The sequence below is a fragment of the Arctopsyche grandis genome, chromosome 11 (genome assembly GCF_051622035.1).
Source record: "Arctopsyche grandis isolate Sample6627 chromosome 11, ASM5162203v2, whole genome shotgun sequence".
Taxonomy (NCBI): Eukaryota; Metazoa; Arthropoda; class Insecta; order Trichoptera; family Hydropsychidae; genus Arctopsyche; species Arctopsyche grandis.
This window is the reverse complement of record NC_135365.1, coordinates 17858185-17881174: the sequence shown is the minus strand read 5'-3', so window position 1 is coordinate 17881174 and position 22990 is coordinate 17858185. Positions and strand designations below refer to the sequence as shown.

The window sequence follows — 22990 nt, the reverse complement described above, 5'->3', positions numbered from 1 at the left end:
CGTTTATTTTCCAAAATCTTTGAGTTATTTCATGGGAAATATTTTTTATAGGATAGGGATGGATAATTAATTGATTTTTCAACATTTTTAATTTTTTTCCAGGTGGTGTCGTGAACGACCTTTGGGGCTAATGAAACATGTTTTTTAAAATAAAACAAAAATCGCAATGGAGTCACATAATCAGTTATAATACTTTCTCACTGGTTATTTGTAATTTTATTGTTAAGAAATTTATAAAATTAATTTTAAAAATAACAAACACGCATCTCTTCGATAAAATGATATTTTCAAATCGCATAACATAACACACGTAGGTACATATATTGTGACGTATACACATCGTCAACAAAAAAAAGGGTGCACCATTTTAAAAGAAGAAATGTCATAAACGAGATTTTGGGTTCAAAAGTCGTAAAAACAAAATACATGAAGACAAAATAATTAATTATTATGATACGGTACAAAACATTTGTCATGCAATGGAATTTCACAGTTATCACAAGCGGAAAACGTTTTATTTTTACAGTGTCCACAATTTCTCCTTTTCTGTTTGACCAATATCAAATGTCTTCCAACTTCCTTTTGATTTTGATTAACTTTGCCGGGTCTGAATGGGACCAATTGTTTTCGTTTTTGACCATAACACTTGTACAACGTCTCTGTTACCTGTCTGATAAATCCTAATTTATCAAATTTACAACCAAAACTTTTGCTTAGAATCCAAGCGTTATTCACAGCTACATCGATGTTCCAAAACAGAATAGGCATGTACCATTTTTTCCCTCTAATACTTATGTTATAGTTAGAAATATGGTTATCCATTTGATCAACCCCACCCATATATTTATTATACATATTTATACTAAATGGTTGATTGATTTCCACCCTACTTTTTTCTTTAACCGAATATCAGTTTCCAGGGGTGGTAATATGTATGTATGTGGAATCCGGAAGTTGAGACTCGTCCCAATTATCAATTTCTTCCCGTATCTCTGCAGTAGTAAAATTGCATTCTCTGGAAAAAAATATGTGTCATTATCCCAAGGAGTCATATACGACTCCGTTGACTTTTGATTTTTTTTTTTTTCAGGAATATGAGATATATAAACGCAATTTCTCTTATGCATATTATACAATAAGTCCTACTGTATTAGAAACATAAAGATAAATAAAAAATATGTAAAAATAAAAAACTTACGTATGTTTTCTCTTCGACATATCTGCAAGTCGAAAAGCGCTCGATGTTATTCCCTCAAAACTCCAAAAGGAACTGATTTAATTTCGTGTGACTTTCTTAAAATTCATCACCAACATCTAACCAAGCGTAACGAAAGGTTTTACGGCCGGCCTGAGTGATCCCTTTATTTTACGACGCAAAATTATAAAATGCCGTGAATGACCACGCTGGCATACATCGTGTAAGTTCATAACTGACCGCGTGGGTTCAAATGGGTTAAGGTCTGTTCATACTTAACAGCACTGCACGGCTTCAGCACTGCACGACTCCGTTTCAAATATGTCATTTTATTACATTTCTATTTATATCTACCTACACGTCGCGGTCACGTCACGTTTACAGCACTTTGGCCGAGTGCAAGGCAAAATCGGCTTACTTATACATTAGAGGCCATGACGATACGGCGCAATATTGCTTACGTCGTATTGTCGAGTACTTGCAATATGAATGCATACACGTGCATTCGTAGCTACGCGTCAGAATACAAGTCAGCAAAAATGTTTCGGCGTTTATCGAACGAAAAAGTATGTATAATCGCGTTGTTGTTGGAAGAAGAAGCTCAAGAAGGCAATAAAAAAGCACGGAGGCGTTTTGATGTGCATCCCATGCTAAAAAATAGAAAAACAGAAGGAGAGTTTTGGACACTGTATAAGGAGCTTGTGGATGATAGACAAAATTTTTTTAAATATTTCCGTAAAAAATTTAAAATTTTTTAAAATATTTTTTAAATATTTGCGCCAAAACCATGCCGAAAGATTGAACAGCTGTCAACTGTCACTATCGATAATTGGTCCAAAACAGCAAAGCGGCAGACTCATGGCACGTAATTCGCGTGTATATTTCCACGATGGCCAAAAAAAACGGATACGATACGTTGACGGATGTTGCTGTAAGGTATGAACAGGTAAATGTTGGGTACTGCTGTAAGCCTGCCGTGGCGTAAACGTGACGGTTGGTATGAATATACCCATACAAAATGTACCAAAGAATACTTTTCGTACGGCCGGATACCTGCTGAAGTCGGTACGTGCTGACTAGGTATGAACAGACCTTTTAGGGTGTGACCAGTTTTCTCGTGACCAGTTTTAGTGTGACGGGTGATCACGTGTGACCGATCTACAGCGACCGGTTGTCCTGTGACCGGTTCACATTCGACTAGTAATCACCGAACCGTGCATATAGCCTCGCGAGTAGATGTAGATGTAGTTGATAAGCAATGCAGCGAAATGTTGAAAGACGTTTGCTCGACATTGGAGACGTTAGCTGAAATACACGGTGTACACATTTGGCGAGACAGCTCGAGTGCGAGTGTGTAGTAGACACGTGCGCACTCGCCTCGTCTCGCTCTCGCGCCTCGTGGTTCGCCTCGTCTCGCCTCGCGTATACAATTACAAAGCACCAGCGAGGCGAGGCGAGGCGAAGTGGAGTGGGGCGAATCGAAATGAGGTGAGGCGGGGCGAGACGAGCGCGTCCACACGTTCGCGTCAGTCTGCAAGTGTGACTGAAAGCCCGTGTTTCGGGTGCAATATCGCCAGCCAAAGATGGGAGACTGGACTAACGATTGCATACTAAAACTATTGGAATTGTATCGTGATGAGCCCATATTATGGGACCCAAATCATAAATACCACAAGGACAGGAGAAGATGCCACAATGCTTGGATTCGCTTAAGCGACGCTCTGCAAGTTCCGGTAACAGAGCTGAAGAAGAAAAAAGACTCGATAATGGCTACATATCGAAGTCACTTGCGGAAAAAGAAATCACTTACGGACGAAGATTACAAACCGGTGTGGTTTGCATATGAAGCAATGGATGCTTTTCTCGGCCAAATTGTCAACACACAACATACGGTAAGAACGGTAAACGGATTATTCCGCAAAAAGCGATCTCGCGCAAGTCACTAAAATCTCGATCACGGAATATCTGGCACTCGAGCTCTCGTTAGTACAATATTTCGCGTGATGGCTTTCGATTGATGGAGTTTTTGGGTTCCATGATCGAAATTTTAGTGACTCGCTCTAGATCGTTTTTTGCGGAATAATCACCGAACCGTTAAGAATAGATTTAAAATGTGGTAAACCGATAATCTACCGTTAATTGTAAGAACACTCAAAAGTGGGCACGGAAAGTGCTCGTGTTTTCCAGCTGTGATGTCATTATTAATTTATACGATTTTATTATTTTGACGAGTTTCTCCTACATTTCTTAAAATATATAAATTACCGTGATTAATCACTGTCTAACCTGTCAATACAAGGATAAAATATCACCGAAAACACTACAGGGGGATGAGTTTTGGGAAAGATCACGATCGTACAGACTGCATGCTAGCCTTTTTTTTGCATGTGCAAAACTATCTAAAAAAAATCACTTACTGCGTACCACGCTGTGTGTCTGCACCTTAAGAGGGCTGGACAGCAGCGCCTTGTCCATACAAACGTACTATACTTCTCCCTTCCTCAATTATGGCACTAGAGAAATTATTTTTTAATATGCTATGGATATCCACCATTGGGGTGTATCTATCGTTTTATTTTTTTGATTAATTATTTTGTATAGGAGCTAGGAGCCGCCCAACATCTATATAATCGCCTCTTTTTTACACCCACGAACGAGTCCAGCGTGCTTATTTAACGGTCGATTTTAAAAAAAATACGCCGATAGATGCACAGAAAATATCTTTCTTATACCGATGGAGAAATTTTTTTAAAAATTGGTCCAGCTTTGGAGGAGAAAATAGGAGAATACGAAACCTCGATTTTGTCAATTTAAAATACGTTTTATCTGGTCGAAGCGCAACTGTCGCATTCACTCAATATATATATTATCGCATTCACTCAATATATATATTATCGCATTCACTCAATATATATATTATCGCATTCACTCAATATATACATACACTCAATATATATATCGAAGAAAGGAACGGTAACAAAATTAAGGTTTCGGGTGTACAGCCCTCTTAAGGGCAAAATCACACAGGAAGGAACGCAGCACATGTTTTTTTTTTTATACTTTTAAGCATGCGAAAAAAAATTGGCATGCCTTGCACATATTCATGGCACGCCCAGCATACATCGTCCCAAAATCACCTCCTGGAGTGTTTTCGGTAAAATTTTATCCTTGCTTGACAGTGATCGATAACGGTGTACCCCATATTTGAAGAAATCTAGGAGAACCCCCACAGCAGGGAGTCGAGCACATGACGTGCCGTTCTTCCCTGTGTGATTTCGCCTTAAGTGTTCCAGTCACCTCACCACACGTCGTTCCAGCGTGCAGTCGCCAGCACGCACCACTTCAATCAATGCGAGTTTGATCTTATTCAATACGATAGATAGGAAGATAAATGTGGGAGTTTGCTCCACCAAATTATCGTAAACATGTTACCATTATTCGTAAGACTATTCTACTGGAACATACTACAGTTTAGTCGCATACAGAGTGACCAAGTTTCAGTATATGTAACCCAGAGATGATGACCAGAAAGAGGGGGGGGGGGGGGAAGGAGTATTTTTTTTCCTCAAACAAGATATTTATTCATAAAGAAACAACGAAAATATAGTACAAATTTATGTAATAATACTAGAATTAAAACGGGAACCATTTATTAGACGAGCGAATGTAATTTTCTATCAATTGAGTAATATAGAAAAAATATACATAAATACATATAAACAATAATCAGATAATCTGATTATAAAACAGTGAAATTATAATAAAACCTGTATAAAAAAAGTCCAAGTAATATATGTGACTCATAAATAGGAATGTACCATGTATACAAAAAAAAAATGAAATGTACTCTCCGATTATCGTATTTGTCGATAAGAGGTGTCTGAGAAATCATGGAGTCGTATTTGACATTGGTTGGTGTAATATTTCTTGTAAAGACTTAAATCTCAATTTTTATCTACATCTCGCCTTTACTCTTACATTGTTGACATAATTTGGAAGAATAGAATGACGTGATTGATAAATACTTTATTGTTAATTTCAGATTGAATCTGCGAAAAATCACTCGGAGGTAAACCATGAAATTATCCCAGTTAACAACGAAGTCATTGTTTCTTGGACACCGCCAGGGCAAACCGCAGAAACAAGGCAAAAATTTCAGCCAGTTGAAAATTCTTCCGAGCTTCAAGAGGCAACGAAAGAAATGAAAGAGGCTTTTGGTATTTTAAAAAATGTTTTGAACAAGAGAAGTAACGAAGATGACGAGTGTGATCTATTTACCAAACTTCTGGCAAAAAAATTGAAAAAGCTACCAAATCATGAAAGAGAATTATTCATGTACGAGATTGATGGATTGTTTATCAAGAGATCAAATCAAGTAAACCAAATAAATTTAACGTTACCCAACTCATAAAATTTATGAATTAAATTTTGGTAAAAAAAAAACAACAATATTTAGAACTATTCCAAATCCACCTTTTCTTTCCTGGTTCTCTTTTGGAAAAAGATATAATTCCAGATTTACAAGGTTTACAAGTATATGCAATGATAAGATGCAATCATGATGCGATTTTTATATTTAGACACGATATTCTCACGTGGAAAAAATCCGATGAAGTTGTTTTCGGGTTGAAGTTGAAGTTCGAAGTTCGAAGTTGCACTCTTGAGAGTATGAATACAATGAGATCATGAGTATACATAAAGAGTTCTGGTGAAGTGACAACATTCCATTCATGTCTAAATTTGTAGAAATAATTTCAGATATTATTAATGATATGGAAGAATTGTAAAATATAAATGATTGATTTTAAATAAACAAATTTCTTTAAAGCTTTCACTTTATTTACTTATTATTCGTAAAAGCTATAAGAAATGTGGGTTTATAAATTATATAAAACAGAACTATTCTGCTCAATCACTGTCAGTTATTATGATAGTTTCAAATACAACAAATATTGAAGCAATTGCAATAAGTTTTCCCCAAATGAGAGCCGAAGCTTATACTGTGTTAATTTGTACTGAAAAATGTCTCATGTTCAGTATTTGATTTGTTACTCGTGTATGAATTTTCATGTGGATTTTTAATTAGGTATATTTAAACGATCTCAAGCAGAGATTAAATTTGTGTGGTTTTAATTTAAGGTGGATCAGCATATGTCTGCGTAAGCGATATTTTGTTGCAAATGCCTTTAAACAGATATCATCTTTGTATCTCGACTCGGAATGAGTGCCTATATGATTCATTAAGTAAGCTTTTTGTGCAAATATACAAATGTACATATCACATTTGATGCATAATGCTTAAATTATATGTAAGCATGGAATTAAAATAATTAACGTAACACTTATGTATGTACATAAATAGATATAAAAATATATAGTATTGTAACATAGAGATTAGGTGGGTGGCGCTCGTGGACTGATGGTTCACCTGATCTCTCGTTCGCGCCAAAATGTCCTCGCCGAATGAATAAGCCGTATGTAACGGCCAATAGGATCGCCTAACTCATCGACCAATAGTTATTACATGTGTATGTATGTATGTGTGTTGTGCCCAACAGGTATAAATATGGGGCGCTCTCGGCCTGGAAACCATTCCGACCTGGAGCGCCGACGAGAGCAAACCAATAAACGACTTCTACAACCCTCCTGCGTCTTTCTCTCCGATTCTGGAAGCCCCCTCTTCACGTCCATGCAACAGTATGAAATAAAAAAAAATTCTAATGATAAAATATATAAGAACAGATCTACCATTACATCTGTAGAAAGTAGACGCCAACCCAGTAGTATCTGGGTTTTTTTTTTGGATATATTAGATCTATGTATACTGTGATTTTTATTGCAAATTTTGTCTCGTGAGTTTTCATTTGTTCAACCAAGCAAATAGTATCGGTGAATACATCATACTTGTTTTTCTCCAGTATGTTGAAGGATGTGTGTTTAACGTATTTCTATGATAAAAATAAAATACTGAAAAAACTGTCATACTAAACAAAGCAAAGAAGTTGTAAACTGGATTCAACTTTATTCAAAAGCAAAAAATTTACATTAAAAAAGCGGCTGGATTTTTTGATTTTTAAATGCTTTTGATTATTACGAAATTATGTTCACAATACATCTTATATCTATTTTAATAGCTACTGATCTACTGATCATTTTCTATTTTACAATTTAATTTAATTTCTTTAGTAATCATAGAATTATTCTAATATTCTAATAATAATAATTCTATTATTCTAATGTTAATGTACAGCATAATAGGAAAAAGAGCTCAAAAACCTATTTACAATCCTTATAAATGCTCATAATACATCTAATACATAATATTAATTAAATACTCACTTAAGTCAATGGCCTAAAGCAGATTGTGTTTAGGTAATCTGTGTTTATACCAGGAGGGTATAGACATTTTGTTGTAACCACCGAGACTCTTCACAAGTGTGTTAGTATGGTTATTAGTGATTCTGTCATAGAATCTACTGGTTAGTTTGTTAGTAATGTCTGTAACAAACGGAATATTATATATGGCATGCAGTTTTTTCAAGTTAGTATGTATGGGTGTATTATAAATTATTTTTAGGGATTTATTTTGTATTACTTGGAGCTTGGAAAGGTTAGTATTCGAGGCGTTATTCCATACAGGTGAAGCATAGATTAATAATGGTAATATGAGCGCGCGATATAATTTTATTTTATTTTGAGTTGATAAAGAACTATGGCGATTAAATATTGGATATATTGAGGATATACCCCGCATCGCCTTGCATTTCGCTCCCTCAGTGTGAGGTGAAAGCGGCTGGATGAAACTACTTGAAAGTAAGGATCCTGATTGTAAAAAGGTAAAACAGCATTCAAATAGAATATTGTATTCATTTCCATGTAGACTTAAGCAGTGTTGAGTCAATTTGATATCATAGTCAACAAATGGCTTTTGTCTGTTTATACACATGTTATACGGAGACCGAAAATAAAAATTAAACACCAGACAACTATTGTTATTATGTATTATACATATATTGTACTTTAAAACGCATCACAAAAGTAGGAATATATTTTTTCATCCGTCTAAAATTTCTATTATTTCCTCGTATGCGCTTTTCTAATGTGAGCACTTAATATATTTTTAGATAAAGTGTGTTTATTTATATGGTCAATTAAGAGTCTTTTGATATAGAACGATTTTGAGCACACTTTACATTTGCAGTTTCTGTCTGCGGAGTGAATTTTCACGTGTGCATTTAACTGACCGCTCATTGCAAACACTTTCGAACAGATTTTGCATCTGTGCGGTTTTATCTCAGTGTGAGTTTTGAGATGAGCGTTCAGATACATTTGGCGGATGAACGCTTTGGAACATAAGTTACATTTGTGTGGTTTGTCTCCAGTGTGTTGCATCATATGAAAGTTTAATATGCTTTCACAAATAAATGCCTTTGTGCAGACTTTACATTTGAACGGCTTTTCTCCAGTGTCTCTTCATGTGCGCGTTCAAGTTACCCGTGTGCGTAAAGCCTTTGGAACAAATTGCACATTTGTAAGAAAAATATGTTGGCAACGTTGTTCTAGTTTTAACCGAGTACCTACCAAGCGATCACTTTTCAATTTAGCTTGGGTAATCTCAATTCCATATAGAAAAAGCTATCCTTGCAATAATTTTTTTATCTCCAATGCTCTGTTGTTGGCCAGTCAAATTATAATGTAGACTTCTTTTAGTATAAAAGAGAAAATATTTATTTTATTAATGATCTGTAGTGTATTCTGGAACTATAATTTTGCAAATAATACTCAAGGTCTTGAAGATAATGGCAAAGAGCATGATCCACATAATAATGCGCAAATATATAAACAAATATCTGATTATTCATCAAAATTGTCCGATAAGCAATCAATCATTCGGACGAAAGTGCAATGTGACTTTACATATATCATTTGAAACAATAATTCTGTAAATAACACCTACGGTCTTGAAGATAATGCCAAAGAGCATGACCCACAATTATATAAACAAATAAGATCTGATTATTCATCATAATTGTCCGATAAGCATTCAATCATTCCACATTAAACATACATACATATATTATGGTTACAATGTGACAATATGGTGTAAAATAAAACACAGAGAAATATAATAATTTGGTATTTTATTCAATAAAAAAATATTTGTTCAAACATTGAATTTTTTCAAATAGCAGTGCGTTAACGGAAAAAGTGGCATCTGTTAAATAAAATATCAAAAAAACCTGTTGATATTCTATGATATCTCTATAAATAATTGTAACACTTACCACTGCTCCCATAATTATTTTTTTACACAAAATGGACTGATGCACTTCACCAACTAAAATCACACAGGTATTTCACACTCACATATGCATAAATGTACAATATATTAGTAAGGAAATGGGGGGGGGGGGGGGCAAGTAAATCTACCATTTGGTATATTTTGTGACTAAAAGTTACCACAATGTACTATATTTACAATCTAATTTAAATGTTATTTTATCTAATATCACTTGTTTATAAAACTAATTAAGCAAAACACACAATCAATAAAGAGCTAATTATGAGTAAGAAATGTATAATAATCTATTTGAGATACTTTACACATGGCTTCACTGATAAAATGTCGACAGGTCAACTGCTTCATATCTTCGTGGCGTCAAATAAAATAAAAAATATAAATTAATAACTATAATGGCATGTTTTTATCACGTTTTTCTGTAGTATTTTTGCTACAGGTAATTTACATCTTTGGATGAAAATAGATGCAGGACGTGTCTTTGCAACATCCTCCAACATCAAACGGACACAATATCGCCTGTGGGTCATTCGTCCAACTGAAAAAAAAAAATAGAAAATAATGTCAGTGAAAGTGTTTTTTTATTAAATCAAAAACGAAAATTGTAAGATTAAATCTCAAATAAGTTCAACTATACTTGCCTTTGATTGGATTTGATTCCTAGCAAAGGTGTTTCGTACTCCATGAAAGATGAACTTTCGCATTTATCAACATCGATAGATTTCATCGATAAATTTTCAGTAGAACTGTTACTTAAACCAGTGTTTTCTATTTTGTTTGAAATATCATTAATAACAATTTTGGTCACACTTGGAACTTTGTAAGATACATCACATTCAACTAAACATTTATTTTCTGCTTTATTGCTTTCAATATTTATTTCTGGAGAATTTTCAATTTCCATAGATTTTACTGATTCTTTTGAGTCATTACTTAATAACATTTTCTCTTCAACTAAATTATCAGTTTTCTTTTCTCCAACTATAGTAGATTCTTGTGCCGTATTTGATATGATATCTTTATTATTTTCCTTTACGGGTGCAACTTTTTGTTGCATTGATATGATTATTTCGTTTACTTTTGTTTTTGAATTTGGTACCGCAGAAGTATTGATAATTCTTTTGGGTGCAATTTTATTGCATCTATAAAGGCAATTTTAAAGCAGATCAATCTATTTAATTACTTACTATTGATTAAAATAACATATTGTCAGATTGTTTGTATGTTTTCAATTATTTAAAGTTATGATAGAACAATTTTTTATCTATTACATTATAGCCAATTAAGGGATAATATTTTTCGCACGGCTGTAAAATAAATCACACTAATTGACATCTCTAAAATAGCCCGCACGACAGAATCGGCGTTCGCCCGACAAATCAAACCGGTCTAACCGGTTGCCAGTAACAAATATAAAAATTGACGTTTTATTTAAGGGTTAGGTTAGGTTAGGTTAAGTTAGGGTTGGCCCTATTCATTTAAGATGGCCTATTCATGGTACCCGTTAATTATTAGTATTAAAAACTTATACCCAGAAAAATTTACTATCTTAAACTTTTTGATTAGACGAAGTTCTAGCGAGTTTATCAAACTAATCTCGATTATCTATCATAATTTAAGAACAATGAAAACATTCCAAGGTCAAAAAAATACGAAAAGTGAACAAACACGAATTATTTCCAAGCGAATAACAAAAAAATCACCTGTTCTGTAATAATAAATGCTGCTTCTGCAAAAGGGTCAATTGACGATGTGCCATCTGTATGGACCGTTGACTGAGATTCAACGAAGTTTCCGTGTTTTTCAATGAAAATGTCGCAGTTCGTATTTGAGCGACCAAACCTTCCTTTTTCTTTTGCAAACCTTTCATTTCCACTTGTATAGTTTTAACAGTTTGTGTTTGGTTGGCTATTTTCTTCCTAATAATATAATGCAAAAATTGAAATTCGATCATAAACAAGTGTGCACGAAAAGCGCAACGTCTATGTACACATATTATTATTCAAAGTTTGATTCTGAGAATTTTTAATACAAATTTGCATAGTATGTAGTGCATAGTTTACACATTTACACAGCTTGCACATGCAATTTTTGAATGTTACGTAAATAAATTTATTTATACCTCAAAAAAATTAATTGCTGTTCTAATGCTCTATGACCGTTATCGAATTGAATCGTTCTGTTTTCTAAAGTAAGGCTAGGTTTTCTATTTGTGAGCAACGAAGGTCTCAAGATGCGCTTTGCATCTTTCTTTATGATATCAGAATTCATTTGATTCTTTTCGCCGTTCTTTATTTGGTACATGAACGAGGCTTTCTTTCTAAGTTTCTGCAATTCGACTGCTTTCTTGAGAGCTTGCTTCTGAGCAAGCTTCGACTTTTCAAGTTCGACCAGTCGCTCGAGCAGCATCTTGTGCTCTCTCTGATTAGCGGGAGATTTCACCTGAAATTGGTACACAATAAGATTATACAGAAAATGGTTCTCCAAACAGTTTGCAATACTATAATAAATAGTGTTGATTGCAGAAGTATAATGAAAGTTGTACGCCGATTAGTAAATATTCGAGTTAATACAATAAACTGTGACAATACACATTGACGGGTTGTTCGTAGCTCAACTTTCATTATATTTCCGTGTGAAAAAAATTCTACCATGAGTTGTTCCGAGGGGTTCTGAATTAGCATTGTATTGCTATGTGTCAATCTATTTCTGTTTTCTAACGCGATTAAATCTTTCTCGGTGACACTTTGACGTGCACCCTTCAGAAAGACTTCCAAATTTCGCTGGAAGTCGTTTTGATTCGACAGTTTCTTATGCATAAGGGCCAAATTTTTCGTAGTCTCGCATTCGCTCTCCGTATCCGACCCGCCCAATCTGACGATAAGGTTAGAATCCGAGTCATTTTCAAATTTATTCTTCGGAGGCTCTATTGAGACACACGACGACGGCATTTTTCGATTGTTCATCGATGCCAGGAGATGGGATCGCAACAGCTCCTCGTCGTCGGATTCATTACTCTGTTCGATTTCATTGTTTTCTTTGTTGGAATTGGACGGATCTACGATATTATTTTCATCGTTTCTCAGATTGTCATAGAGTGGATAGTAAAACTGATAAATATTGTTGTAATCGTACATAAGATTCTCTGTATTTGCTTCTAGCATCATCTCAGGCACAAAATCAGTCGTGGCGGCATCTTCGAGGTCGGTTTCGGGGTCTAATATAGAAACAGATCGTCTTTCTTTTTTGCTACGCTTGTCGTCACGTTTGATCTTTTTTCTTTTACTAGCCTTTTTTAATATGGCTGATTTTAAAGCGACTAATCTCAATTCTTCTAACTCTTTATCGACATTATTGTCATCGCTGTTATTTTTCTGCATATCTATTTCGTATTGATTTTCTGACAGTTTTTCATTGCGTTTGACTTTAGATTTGAGGGCCAATTCCCTCAAAGTGTCCAAGTCTTCGTCGGACATGTCGTTCTGTCCGGCATCTATTTGTTTTTTTCTATTGTGTGATTCCTCGTCGTTATTGAACGAATTGGAAGAACCGTTTTCTAGCTTCTTGGTATTTGCGTTTGTGTTACTCTTCAAACGTTTGCGTTTCCCTACGTTGGATGAATACTTAATCATATTCGAAAGTCTGGATTTGAGAGACGATTTATTGGATTTCCTCGATATCGCCAAGCTGGTTAGCTTTTTCGGAGCGCATTCCGGCTCGGAATCGCTGCTTTCTTCTACCCTATGGTGTTTTTGTTTTTGTTTGGTTCTGATTGGAGTTGGTATTGCGAAACGATTGTGCGAATGACCTCGCCAAAGTCGATTTCTCGGATTTTGGATGTTTCGAAAGTGATTTTTGTGCATGCCTTGCGTTCTTTGGTGGAAACGAATTCGATTTTGTCGAATTTGCGCATTATGCGATCTTTTCAAACCAATCTTTTCACAATAAAAATTTTCTACCGAGTGATCTGAAATTGGGACACAGAATGTGTAAAAACATCAAAATATACAAAACAAGAAGAAAATCGAAACTGGAGAATAATCAACTACGAAATTTTATATTTTTTTAAGCAAATTGATACTATAATTATAGGCAGAAGGTGATTAGGGCATGAATGAAAAAAAACGTTAAGGCTTTTGTTAACCCTTTGAGTGCTAACGTCTTTTCTGTTGAAAGCCCTCCACGCTGAAAATTTCGCCAACATTTCCAACTAGAATTATTTTGAAATCCAATAGAAAGCAGGTATAAAAATTGTAGCTAACCCAAACAAACCCTAGATAACTACCGTCGAGGATTTCGAGTTTGGAGTTTGATGTGTTTAGACTCTCTATTATATCTTGCAACAATATAAAATAAGCAAAAGAAGTCTATCAATGAATGCATTTTTCCAAAACTAGTTCCCTCTTCTTCATTGTTGTTAAAATGTAATGTTCACAATCTAAATGCCAAGCCACAATCTAAAATACTCAGCAGCTAGGGATTTCCATCAGGGAATTCTCCTATGGTTATAAATTCAGAAATTCCGGTGTAAACCAGTATTTATAAACGTTGACATGGATTACACGACCCATGTTCAATGCATTTTTTTTCAATGCTACCTGGAAAGGCTTAGCGGGTAGTATTCTTGTTTACTTTGTACATGCTCAAAATACAACGCCTATCGGCGTTTTTCAGGTCTATGGACTTGTTGGCAAAACGCGGATCGGCGTTGGCCAGCATTCAAAGGGTTACCTTAGTAGGAAACCTTTTTTTTGCAACTCTGTTGGAACGTGTATTATGAATGTAATCTTTCACACGTTTTGTGGTCATTTTTTCATTCATGCTTTAAACACAATCCGCACTGTAATTATAATAATTTTAATAGACAATTATTTGCACTCAAATTTTTGTTAATGCAAGATTTCAGTATTCTGCGCACTACAATACACAAACTATAATCAGTATTTGCAAACTTTGTATATTTATAACTGCATTTTATTCAAGACAGATTACAAACACGCACTGTGTTTACACAATTTATTCAAAATATCAACAATTACATATTCAAGATATCAATTTTATGGATTTTATCTTAGTGCCTTCGTTATTGATTGCTATTATATAATATTTAAGACTCAAAGCGTGAAGAAAGATCTTCGATCAATTTGTTTTGCCAGTGATGATGTATAGATGTGAAATTTTGGAGTGAACGCCAAGATGTTAGACAAAGTCTAATGCACTCAAAGAAGTATGGAACGCTTTATGCTTGGTATAATGAGGAAAGACATAAAGAGGTAGCGGAATACGTGGGTAAGAAATATGACAAGGGAAGTGGATATAGTGGATAGGGTGATGAGATTGAAATGGCAATGGGCAGGACCATGTGGTTAGAAGAATGGACGAAATGTGGACAAAAGAAGTACTAGAATGACACCTGAGATAATGCAAAAGGGTAAAGGGAAGACCGTAGTGAAGATGAGTTACACAAAACAGAGACTAGTGGAAGCGTGTTGAAAAGGACTTCATCCAGCAGGGGATGGATATGGTAACTCAAAACTTATTTGGCATTAATTTTAAAACAAATTTTTGCGAGAGTAGGAACTGCAAAATGTTTTCAAACATACTTCTATAAGTAATAATCTTTTAAACCTTAAAAAGTGGACAAATGACAAAAGTCAGTACTTTTTTACCAGGCTTTTCTAATGATTTATTCATTATCTATAGGCATTTTTTTTTTTAATAAGACTATTATAACATATTTGCTCTTCCATCTACCGATGATACCATGGCATTCTTACAAAATAGAGGAATCTTGTCAGAACTCATGCTATGTGCAATAAAACATGAAATGAGGTTGTAATTATTATGTCAAGGCATCCGATATTGGAAATTGGTTCGGCAACAGTCGTTTCTTATATCGTTAAGCCAAAGAATTGAAGCCGATCAAATTATACAAGGAGGAATTAGGCATAACCAAGAACTCGACCATCGACTGGAATAACTACACGAGCATCAACAAGTGTACAGCACAGAAGATAGGAGATAAAAGATTAATCGTCGAAATCGACGAAAGAGAAAGAGTAGTGCTGGTAGAGTACTTCCTCAACGGTAGATTTTGACCTGCGGTATCTGAATTATATTATATTACCTTTAAGAGGGCTGGACACCAGCGCCTTGTCCATACAAACGTATTACACTTCTCCCTTCCTCAATTACGGCACTAGAGAAATTATTTTTTAATATGCTACAGATATCCACCATTGGCATGTTTCTATCATTTTATTTTTTTGATTAGTTATTTTTTATAGGAGCTAGGAGCCATCTATAAAATCACATATTTTTTACACCCACGAAAAGAGTCCAGCGTGCTTATTTAACAGTCGATTTTAAAAAAAATACGAGCACACAAACATAGAAAATATCTTTCTCAAACCGATGATGAAATTTTTTTTAAAAATTGGTACAGTTTCGGAAGAGAAAATTGGAGAATACGAAACCTCGATTTTGTCGATTTACAATACGTATCATCTGGTCGAATATACATTCAATATATATATCGATATATATATATATATATATATATATATATATATATATATATATATATATATATATATATATATATATATATATATATATATATATATATATATATATATATATATATGAACATTCAATATATATATGAACATTCAATATATTCAATATATGCGCACATTCAATATATATATGAACATGCGCATGTGGACCGATATGAGCGCCGAAGAGCTGTTCCGAGCCGCTGAAGACCGATGCGGATATATTCAAATAATCGACGAGGTGGTCGCCAACGTCCGGATGCGGACAAGGCATTAAAAAGAAGAAGATATATATCGAAGAAAGGAACGGCAACAAAATTAAGGTTTCGGGTGTACAGCCCTCTTAATGACATAAAAATAATCAGTAAGCAGGTATTAAATTAAAAATTTACCGAATCAACGATAAATTTAGACCCCCTACTACCGACTGATAGCAATATTTACCGTCAACCGGCACTCATGTCTTTTTTTAATCCACATGGCAAATGACTAATGCTTTTTACTACTACAGAGAGTGGCAACCTACACCCAGTTTGAGCATTAGTCAAACTCTAGATATCAGTCAAAATAAGTCCGGATAGGAATACTAAGATTGCTGATATGATTTATGTCGTAATAAATTGTGCATATTACGATCGTTCAGTAGTAGTAGTGGTGTGTGGTGTGTGGTGTGTGATGTGTGGTGACACTTACCAGCCTTGACACTCGAGTGGGTTTTGTCTGGATGAGGTTTTGTGGGAGACGTCAGTGGCGGGGGTTGGATCAGCTGCACCTCGTCGTCTGGAAGCTCTCCTTCTTCGCGGTCGGATTCCACCAGCTCTGATTGCGGTTGCGGTTGCGGTTGCGGTTGGGGTTGGGGTTGGGGTTCTGGTTGTGCGTGTGATATTTGGTTCGAATTCGGTTCCGAGTCCGACTCGTTCTCCACCAGCTCGCCTTCCTCGGCGTCCGAAATGACGATGACGTCCTCACAAGGACGAGACATGACAAAAGGCGACCGCCAACTCACCTGATCTCAACCGAGACTAACGTTCATCGATCACTGACTACTGAGCACTGAGCATTGACCAGAGCCACCGCACGAAATCCGATCTACTATTATATGCATGTACCTTTTGTACATTTCGCACATACCACACTTTACTATCATTCGTCACGTGTGACAATCGTAACAACACACTTCTCAGCCATGCTTTCATTTTGTACGTCTTGTATTTTATCGGGTTCGGTGATTACTGGCCACAAATTACTCGTCACAAAGTCACTAAAATCTCTATAACGGAACATCTGGCAGCCGAAAAGTCCATCATACTGTAGAGATATAGCACGACTTGTGATATCACCTATTTCCCTCATCGAACTTAATCTGTACAAATGACATCATCGCGTCCTCTTCTCATACACGAAAGTTAGCCGTGGCTGAAATACTTCGTCCAGCTTACCCATTAAGGCGATTCGACTCGCTCCAGATACGCAATCACGAGTATACGGGAAATCCCAAGGAGCTACACACCTACGCATCAAACATAGAACACAAAGGAAGACCTCGACCCCGTCGGAATCTTCCAGAACGTGATCTCACCAGCCCAGCTACGCGTTGCTCAAGCAACACCTTTATAAACCAGTGCATCGTCCCCAGATGCCAGTGAGCTTCAGGAACTCGACCTAGCTCGTTCCAGTGAATCCTTTACCTACTTCGCTGTACATACGAATACACCTGTATTAATCGAGTAATAAAGATCCTCTTCAAAATTCAACTGAATTTCCATAGGCTGGGAAACGGTCCAAAACTTTCAACCCCCCTATAATACTGTGGCGGCTCGCTTATACGACATGGTCGAGTTTGGTTGCCTTCCTGCGAGTGGGGACCAACCCGGCTGGGTTCGGAGAGCTGCTACCCACTCTGTCTTCAGCTGTCATATAATAAACACGTGCATTAACATGCCAGTCGTCTCATTCGTTCATCCCCTATACTGGTGACCCCGACGTGATCCAGTATAGGGGATGAACGAATGAGACGACTGGCATGTTAATGCACGTGTTTATTATATGACAGCTGAAGACAGAGTGGGTAGCAGCTCTCCGAACCCAGCCGGGTTGGTCCCCACTCGCAGGAAGGCAACCAAACTCGACCATGTCGTATAAGCGAGCCGCCACAATACTAACGATAACTATCATAGTAATGAGAACTTGAGTGCCAAATATTGAGTATTCGCGATTTTCATGGCAAAAATTGTCTTTGTGACCACCCCAATGTGACGAATAGTCTGTGGCGGCTCGCTTATACGACATGGTCGAGTTTGGTTGCCTTCCTGCGAGTGGGGACCAACCCGGCTGGGTTCGGAGAGCCGCTACTCACTCTGTCTTCAGCTGTCATATAATAAACACGTGCATTAACATGCCAGTCGTCTCATTCGTTCATCCTCCATAAGTCCAATTACCATTTTATTGCGCGGTGTCCCTCACGGGCTCGAAAGTGAAACGCCCGAAAACGCAAATATAGGAAGGCAAAGATCGAAAATCGAAAGATCAAAAAAAAGGGTGCATGATAAACGGTACAAATTTCTATGGAAGGGCCTGTAGGCATATAGTACAACTGAAATGATCTCATCAGGTCACTGCGACACATATCCAGGAAAGTCATTAACGCATGGCACACGCTCGCCTCGTCAAAAGGTCGACACGTGTTTCTATACACGTATCTGGGAAACAAAGGAAGAACACACTGAACCCATAAAAACCACGAACTACGTCCAGGCGTATGAACCCATAAAACCACGCTCGCAGCATAACTAGGGCAGCGCGAGTACCAAGAACAAAAGATGTGCACACGACACACTTAAACCCAAAACGTTTATAAAGCAACGCAGCAACCTCCACCGGCAGAGTGAGCCTCTAGAGTTCAACTAGATCACATCTCCGAAGAAACCTCTTCGTACATACAATAACCATTGTACCAATTGAACAAAAATAAACGATCCTCTTTCAAACTACACAACACGTGTTTCGTTAGACCAGGATACGGTCAACATACCTTCCCTGTCTTACAGGCCTATCCATATATTCTATATCGATGTTTGAATCTAATAGCGCGGGTGTTTTCTTAGTTAATTTCCCTTCTCCAAGAATATTGTTGAAAAAGAGAGCGTGTTCTATAAAGGTCTGTTCATACCTAGTCGGCACGTACCGACTTCAGCAGGTATCCGGCCGTACGAAAAGTATTCTTTGGTACATTTTGTATGGGTATGTTCATTTCAACCGTCACGTTTACGCCACGGCAGGCTTACAGCAGTACCCGACATTTCCTGTTCATACCTTACAGCAACATCCGACAACGTATCGTATCCGTCTTTTTGGCCATCGTGGAGATATACACGCGAATTACGTGCCATGAGTCTGCCGCTTTGCTGTTTTGGACCAATTATCGATAGTGACAGTTGACAGCTGTTCAATCTTTCGACATGGTTTTGGCGCTGACAATGACTTTTTGACAATGCTTCCTTGAATTTTGTAGATTTTTTGGTGATTTGTGTTTTTATTTTATCCAGTATTGTTTCAAATTGGTATCGGTTCATACGGAAATATTTAAAAAAAATTTTGTCCATCATCCACAAGCTCCTTATACAGTGTTCAAAACTCTTCTTCGGTTTTTCTATTTTTCAACATGGGATGCACATCAAAACGCCTCTGTGCTTTTTTATTGCCTTCTTGAGCTTCTTCTTCCAACAAAAACGCGATTATACATAATTTTTCGTTCAATAAACGCCGAAACATTTTTGCTGACTTGTATTCTGACGCGTAGCTACGAATGCACGTGTATGCATTCATATGGTAAGTACTCGACAATACAACGTAAGCAATATTGCGCCGTATCGTCATGGCCTGTAATGTATAAGTAAGCCGATTTTGCCTTGCACTCGGTCACAGTGCTGTAAACGTGACGTGACGGCGACGTGTAGGTAGATATGAATAGAAATGTAATAAAATGTCGTATTTGAAACGGAGTCGTGCAGTGCTGAAGCCGTGCAGTGCTGTTAAGTATGAACAGACCTTAAAACAACGATTTGTTGACAACCTTATATATAGCTCATCGAATAAAATTTAAAATAATATAATTAAGGCTTTTTCCAATTGAATTGAATTAATTTATAATGTTGATTTTGGTATTTTCTTTGTAACTTGTATATGGTCGTATTTTCGTAGCATTGTAGTGAAAACAAGATGGCGGCTTGGTTTTGACAGCGAGGACGTGTTGTGAGCCAGTGTTGTTAGTACTGGTGTTGGTGGTGGTTGTTTTTGTTTTGTGGCAGTTGTTTTTGTTTTGTGGCAGTTGTAATTTTCGTTAAGACACGATGGCACACTATAAAGGAGCGGCCTCCGAAGCGGGAAGAGCCATGCAGCTCATGAAGAAGCGTGAGAAAGCACAGCAAGAGTTGGAACTTAGAAAAAAGAAAATCGAAGAAGATTTTCGTATTTATAATATTGAAAATAAGTTCGCTACGCATTATGATGCCGTCGAACAACAGCTAAAGAGTTCGACAATCGGTTTGGTAACTTTGGACGAGATGCGAGCCAAGCAAGAACGAATCTTGAAAGACAGAGAAAAAAAGTTGGCCCAAAAGAAAGCAGAAAAGGATAAAGAGAGGTTGAAGGAAATTGAAGCAAAGCAGGCCCAAAAAAACAAACAAAAACAACAAGTAAGTAATATTTTTAATCCATACAACTTTTCCTTCGATACAATCCAAGTTATTACATAGATGATTCAATGCAATTTGAATATACATAATATAAAACAAAATTTTTGCCGTATTTTAGATACAAGCACTATCCTTCGCAGTTGAGGATGATGAAGAAGACGAAGAGGTAGAAGACGAAAAAGATGAAGATGATGACAATAATGACACAGACAGTATAGTATCAGATAAAAGTGAAGATATTAAGGACACAAAAAGTTGGAAAGATCAAGAAGAACCAGTAATTATTTCGATTTTTTCATGAACTTGTGTATGTATGTATGTATATTTTAGTTTAGGTTATGCTTACACATCATATTTTCACAGGCTGCAAAAAAAATAAAGAAGAATCCTGATGTAGATACATCATTTTTACCGGATAGAGATAGAGAAGAAGCGGATCTTAAATTGAGAGAGGAATTACGATTAGAATGGGCTCTCACTCAAGCGGCTATGAAAGATGAGCCAATCACCGTAACGTTCAGCTATTGGGATGGTTCGGGACATAGACGAAATGTTACATTGAAAAAAGGTCAATATTTTGAAATAAAATGAAAGAAAAACAATTTTGATTTTTATTTTTAATTGAACTTTATGTTAAAGGCAATTCGGTGTATCAATTTTTGCAACGTTGTTTGGAAACCTTGCGACCTGAATTCGGAGAATTGAAAACTGTATCTGCTGACCAACTCATGTACGTGAAAGAAGATCTTATTTTACCTCACCATTATACGTTTTATGACTTCATTGTAACCAAGGTAATATTTAATATTGTACACATGTAAATAAATATGAAATGAATCATAAATGTAATGAAATTTTATGCTTTAGGCTAGAGGGAAAAGCGGACCATTATTTCAATTTGACGTTGCTGATGATATCCGGTTGATGAACGATGCAACCCAAGAGAAACAAGACTCTCACGCTGGAAAAGTTTTGTTGAGGTGATTTTTTTTCATTTCCATTTTGTTTTTAATCATTTTTGTCTTCTTGATTTAATAATAAGTGTATTATGCTATTACAGATCATGGTATGAAAGAAATAAGCACATATTTCCTGCATCTCGCTGGGAGCCTTATGATCCTACAAAAACGTACACCAAATACACAATTAAAGGAAAATAGAATTATTGATAAATAAATATACATATACACAGCAAAGTAATAAATTAAGTTGCCTTATTCGCAATTCTGATGCCTTCTCGTTGTTCGTTTTATTACTTATACAGACCGTTTTTAGAAATAATAGAAGTTTGAATTTTTTTGCTTTTAATAATGTTAAAGTTGAATGTATTTTAATTTGACAGATTAAAACACAAATGTATTCAAGAGTCAATTTTAGAGTCTGATATGGATTTTATAAAAGTAGTCGAATAATCATTGTAATTGGATAATTACACTTAAAGTTAAAAATTGTATGATAATAATATTCTAAATATATGTAGAATGTATTTCAAAATATATTTTTTTATTATTTTAGTCCCATAGATATGTACATACAGTAGAACCTCGATTACCCGGACTAATTTGGGGATGAAGGTAGTCCGAATAATCGAAAAAATCACAACAGAAAGAAGAGTACATGCAGTATATTCAAAGATGAGTACATTCAAATTTCGCCATTCATCCAGGATTTTTTCTGGTGATATTCAACCGGAAGACTGCTGATATTTTTAAAGCACCTGAGAGTTTTTGATTTCCCAATGACACAGTGGGAGTCTGTATAACTGTTGCATTGGCACACACCATTATGGTGACACGTTCTTTACTAGATTTGTACCCTGTTGCCGTAGTTTCACGTCTTGATGCTAAAGATTTGTTGGATAGTTTCTTCAGATGTAAACCGGTTTCATCAGCATTGTAAATGAATTCTTCGCCGATTCCTTCTTTCTCCACAAACACCTTTAATGTGTTAACTGAAAGTATAAAAAAAAAAAAGTGTTTACTGAAAGTATGTCAGCATAAAGCTTTCCCCATTGATTTCTAGTTCTCTGATTCCATGACACCCTTTAAATTTTTCGAGCCAACCCAAACTTGCTTTGAAGGTGGAATCTTCATTTAATTTTGTATTAAAAATATTGCTTTGTCACACAATAATGGACCAGATATTGGCTGTCCGGACGATCGTTTTTGAATGAACCACATAAAAATACACTCTTCGGCTTCTTCATTTCTTGATTTCTTCATAACCTTACGCTCTGAGCTTCCAT

The 22990-nt window shown here is 36.0% G+C and overlaps 3 protein-coding genes across 3 annotated transcripts; 2 read left to right on the top strand and 1 right to left on the bottom strand.

The window, feature by feature from the left end:
• The first annotated feature begins 2184 nt into the window (after positions 1–2184).
• On the top strand, positions 2185–6838 carry LOC143919440 (uncharacterized). The gene is made up of 2 exons (XM_077441757.1): positions 2185–3087; positions 5238–6838. Exons 1-2 carry the CDS (start codon positions 2779–2781, stop codon positions 5604–5606), a joined length of 678 nt encoding a protein of 225 aa, XP_077297883.1. The 5' UTR covers positions 2185–2778; the 3' UTR covers positions 5607–6838.
• Positions 6839–9320: 2482 nt separating this feature from the next.
• On the bottom strand, positions 9321–19635 carry LOC143919438 (uncharacterized). Its single transcript, XM_077441755.1, has 9 exons — positions 18211–19635; positions 16745–17858; positions 12146–13461; positions 11617–11936; positions 11198–11413; positions 10136–10636; positions 9943–10032; positions 9800–9844; positions 9321–9533 (listed from the first exon to the last, which is right to left on the bottom strand). Exons 2-8 carry the CDS (start codon positions 17031–17033, stop codon positions 9808–9810), a joined length of 2769 nt encoding a protein of 922 aa, XP_077297881.1. The 5' UTR covers positions 17034–17858; positions 18211–19635; the 3' UTR covers positions 9321–9533; positions 9800–9807.
• On the top strand, positions 18427–22706 carry LOC143919439 (protein FAM50 homolog). The gene is made up of 6 exons (XM_077441756.1): positions 18427–20745; positions 20864–21022; positions 21109–21313; positions 21385–21539; positions 21613–21725; positions 21806–22706. The coding sequence occupies exons 1-6, from the start codon at positions 20401–20403 to the stop codon at positions 21903–21905; spliced, it is 1077 nt and encodes a 358-aa protein (XP_077297882.1). The 5' UTR covers positions 18427–20400; the 3' UTR covers positions 21906–22706.
• Positions 22707–22990: the final 284 nt, after the last annotated feature.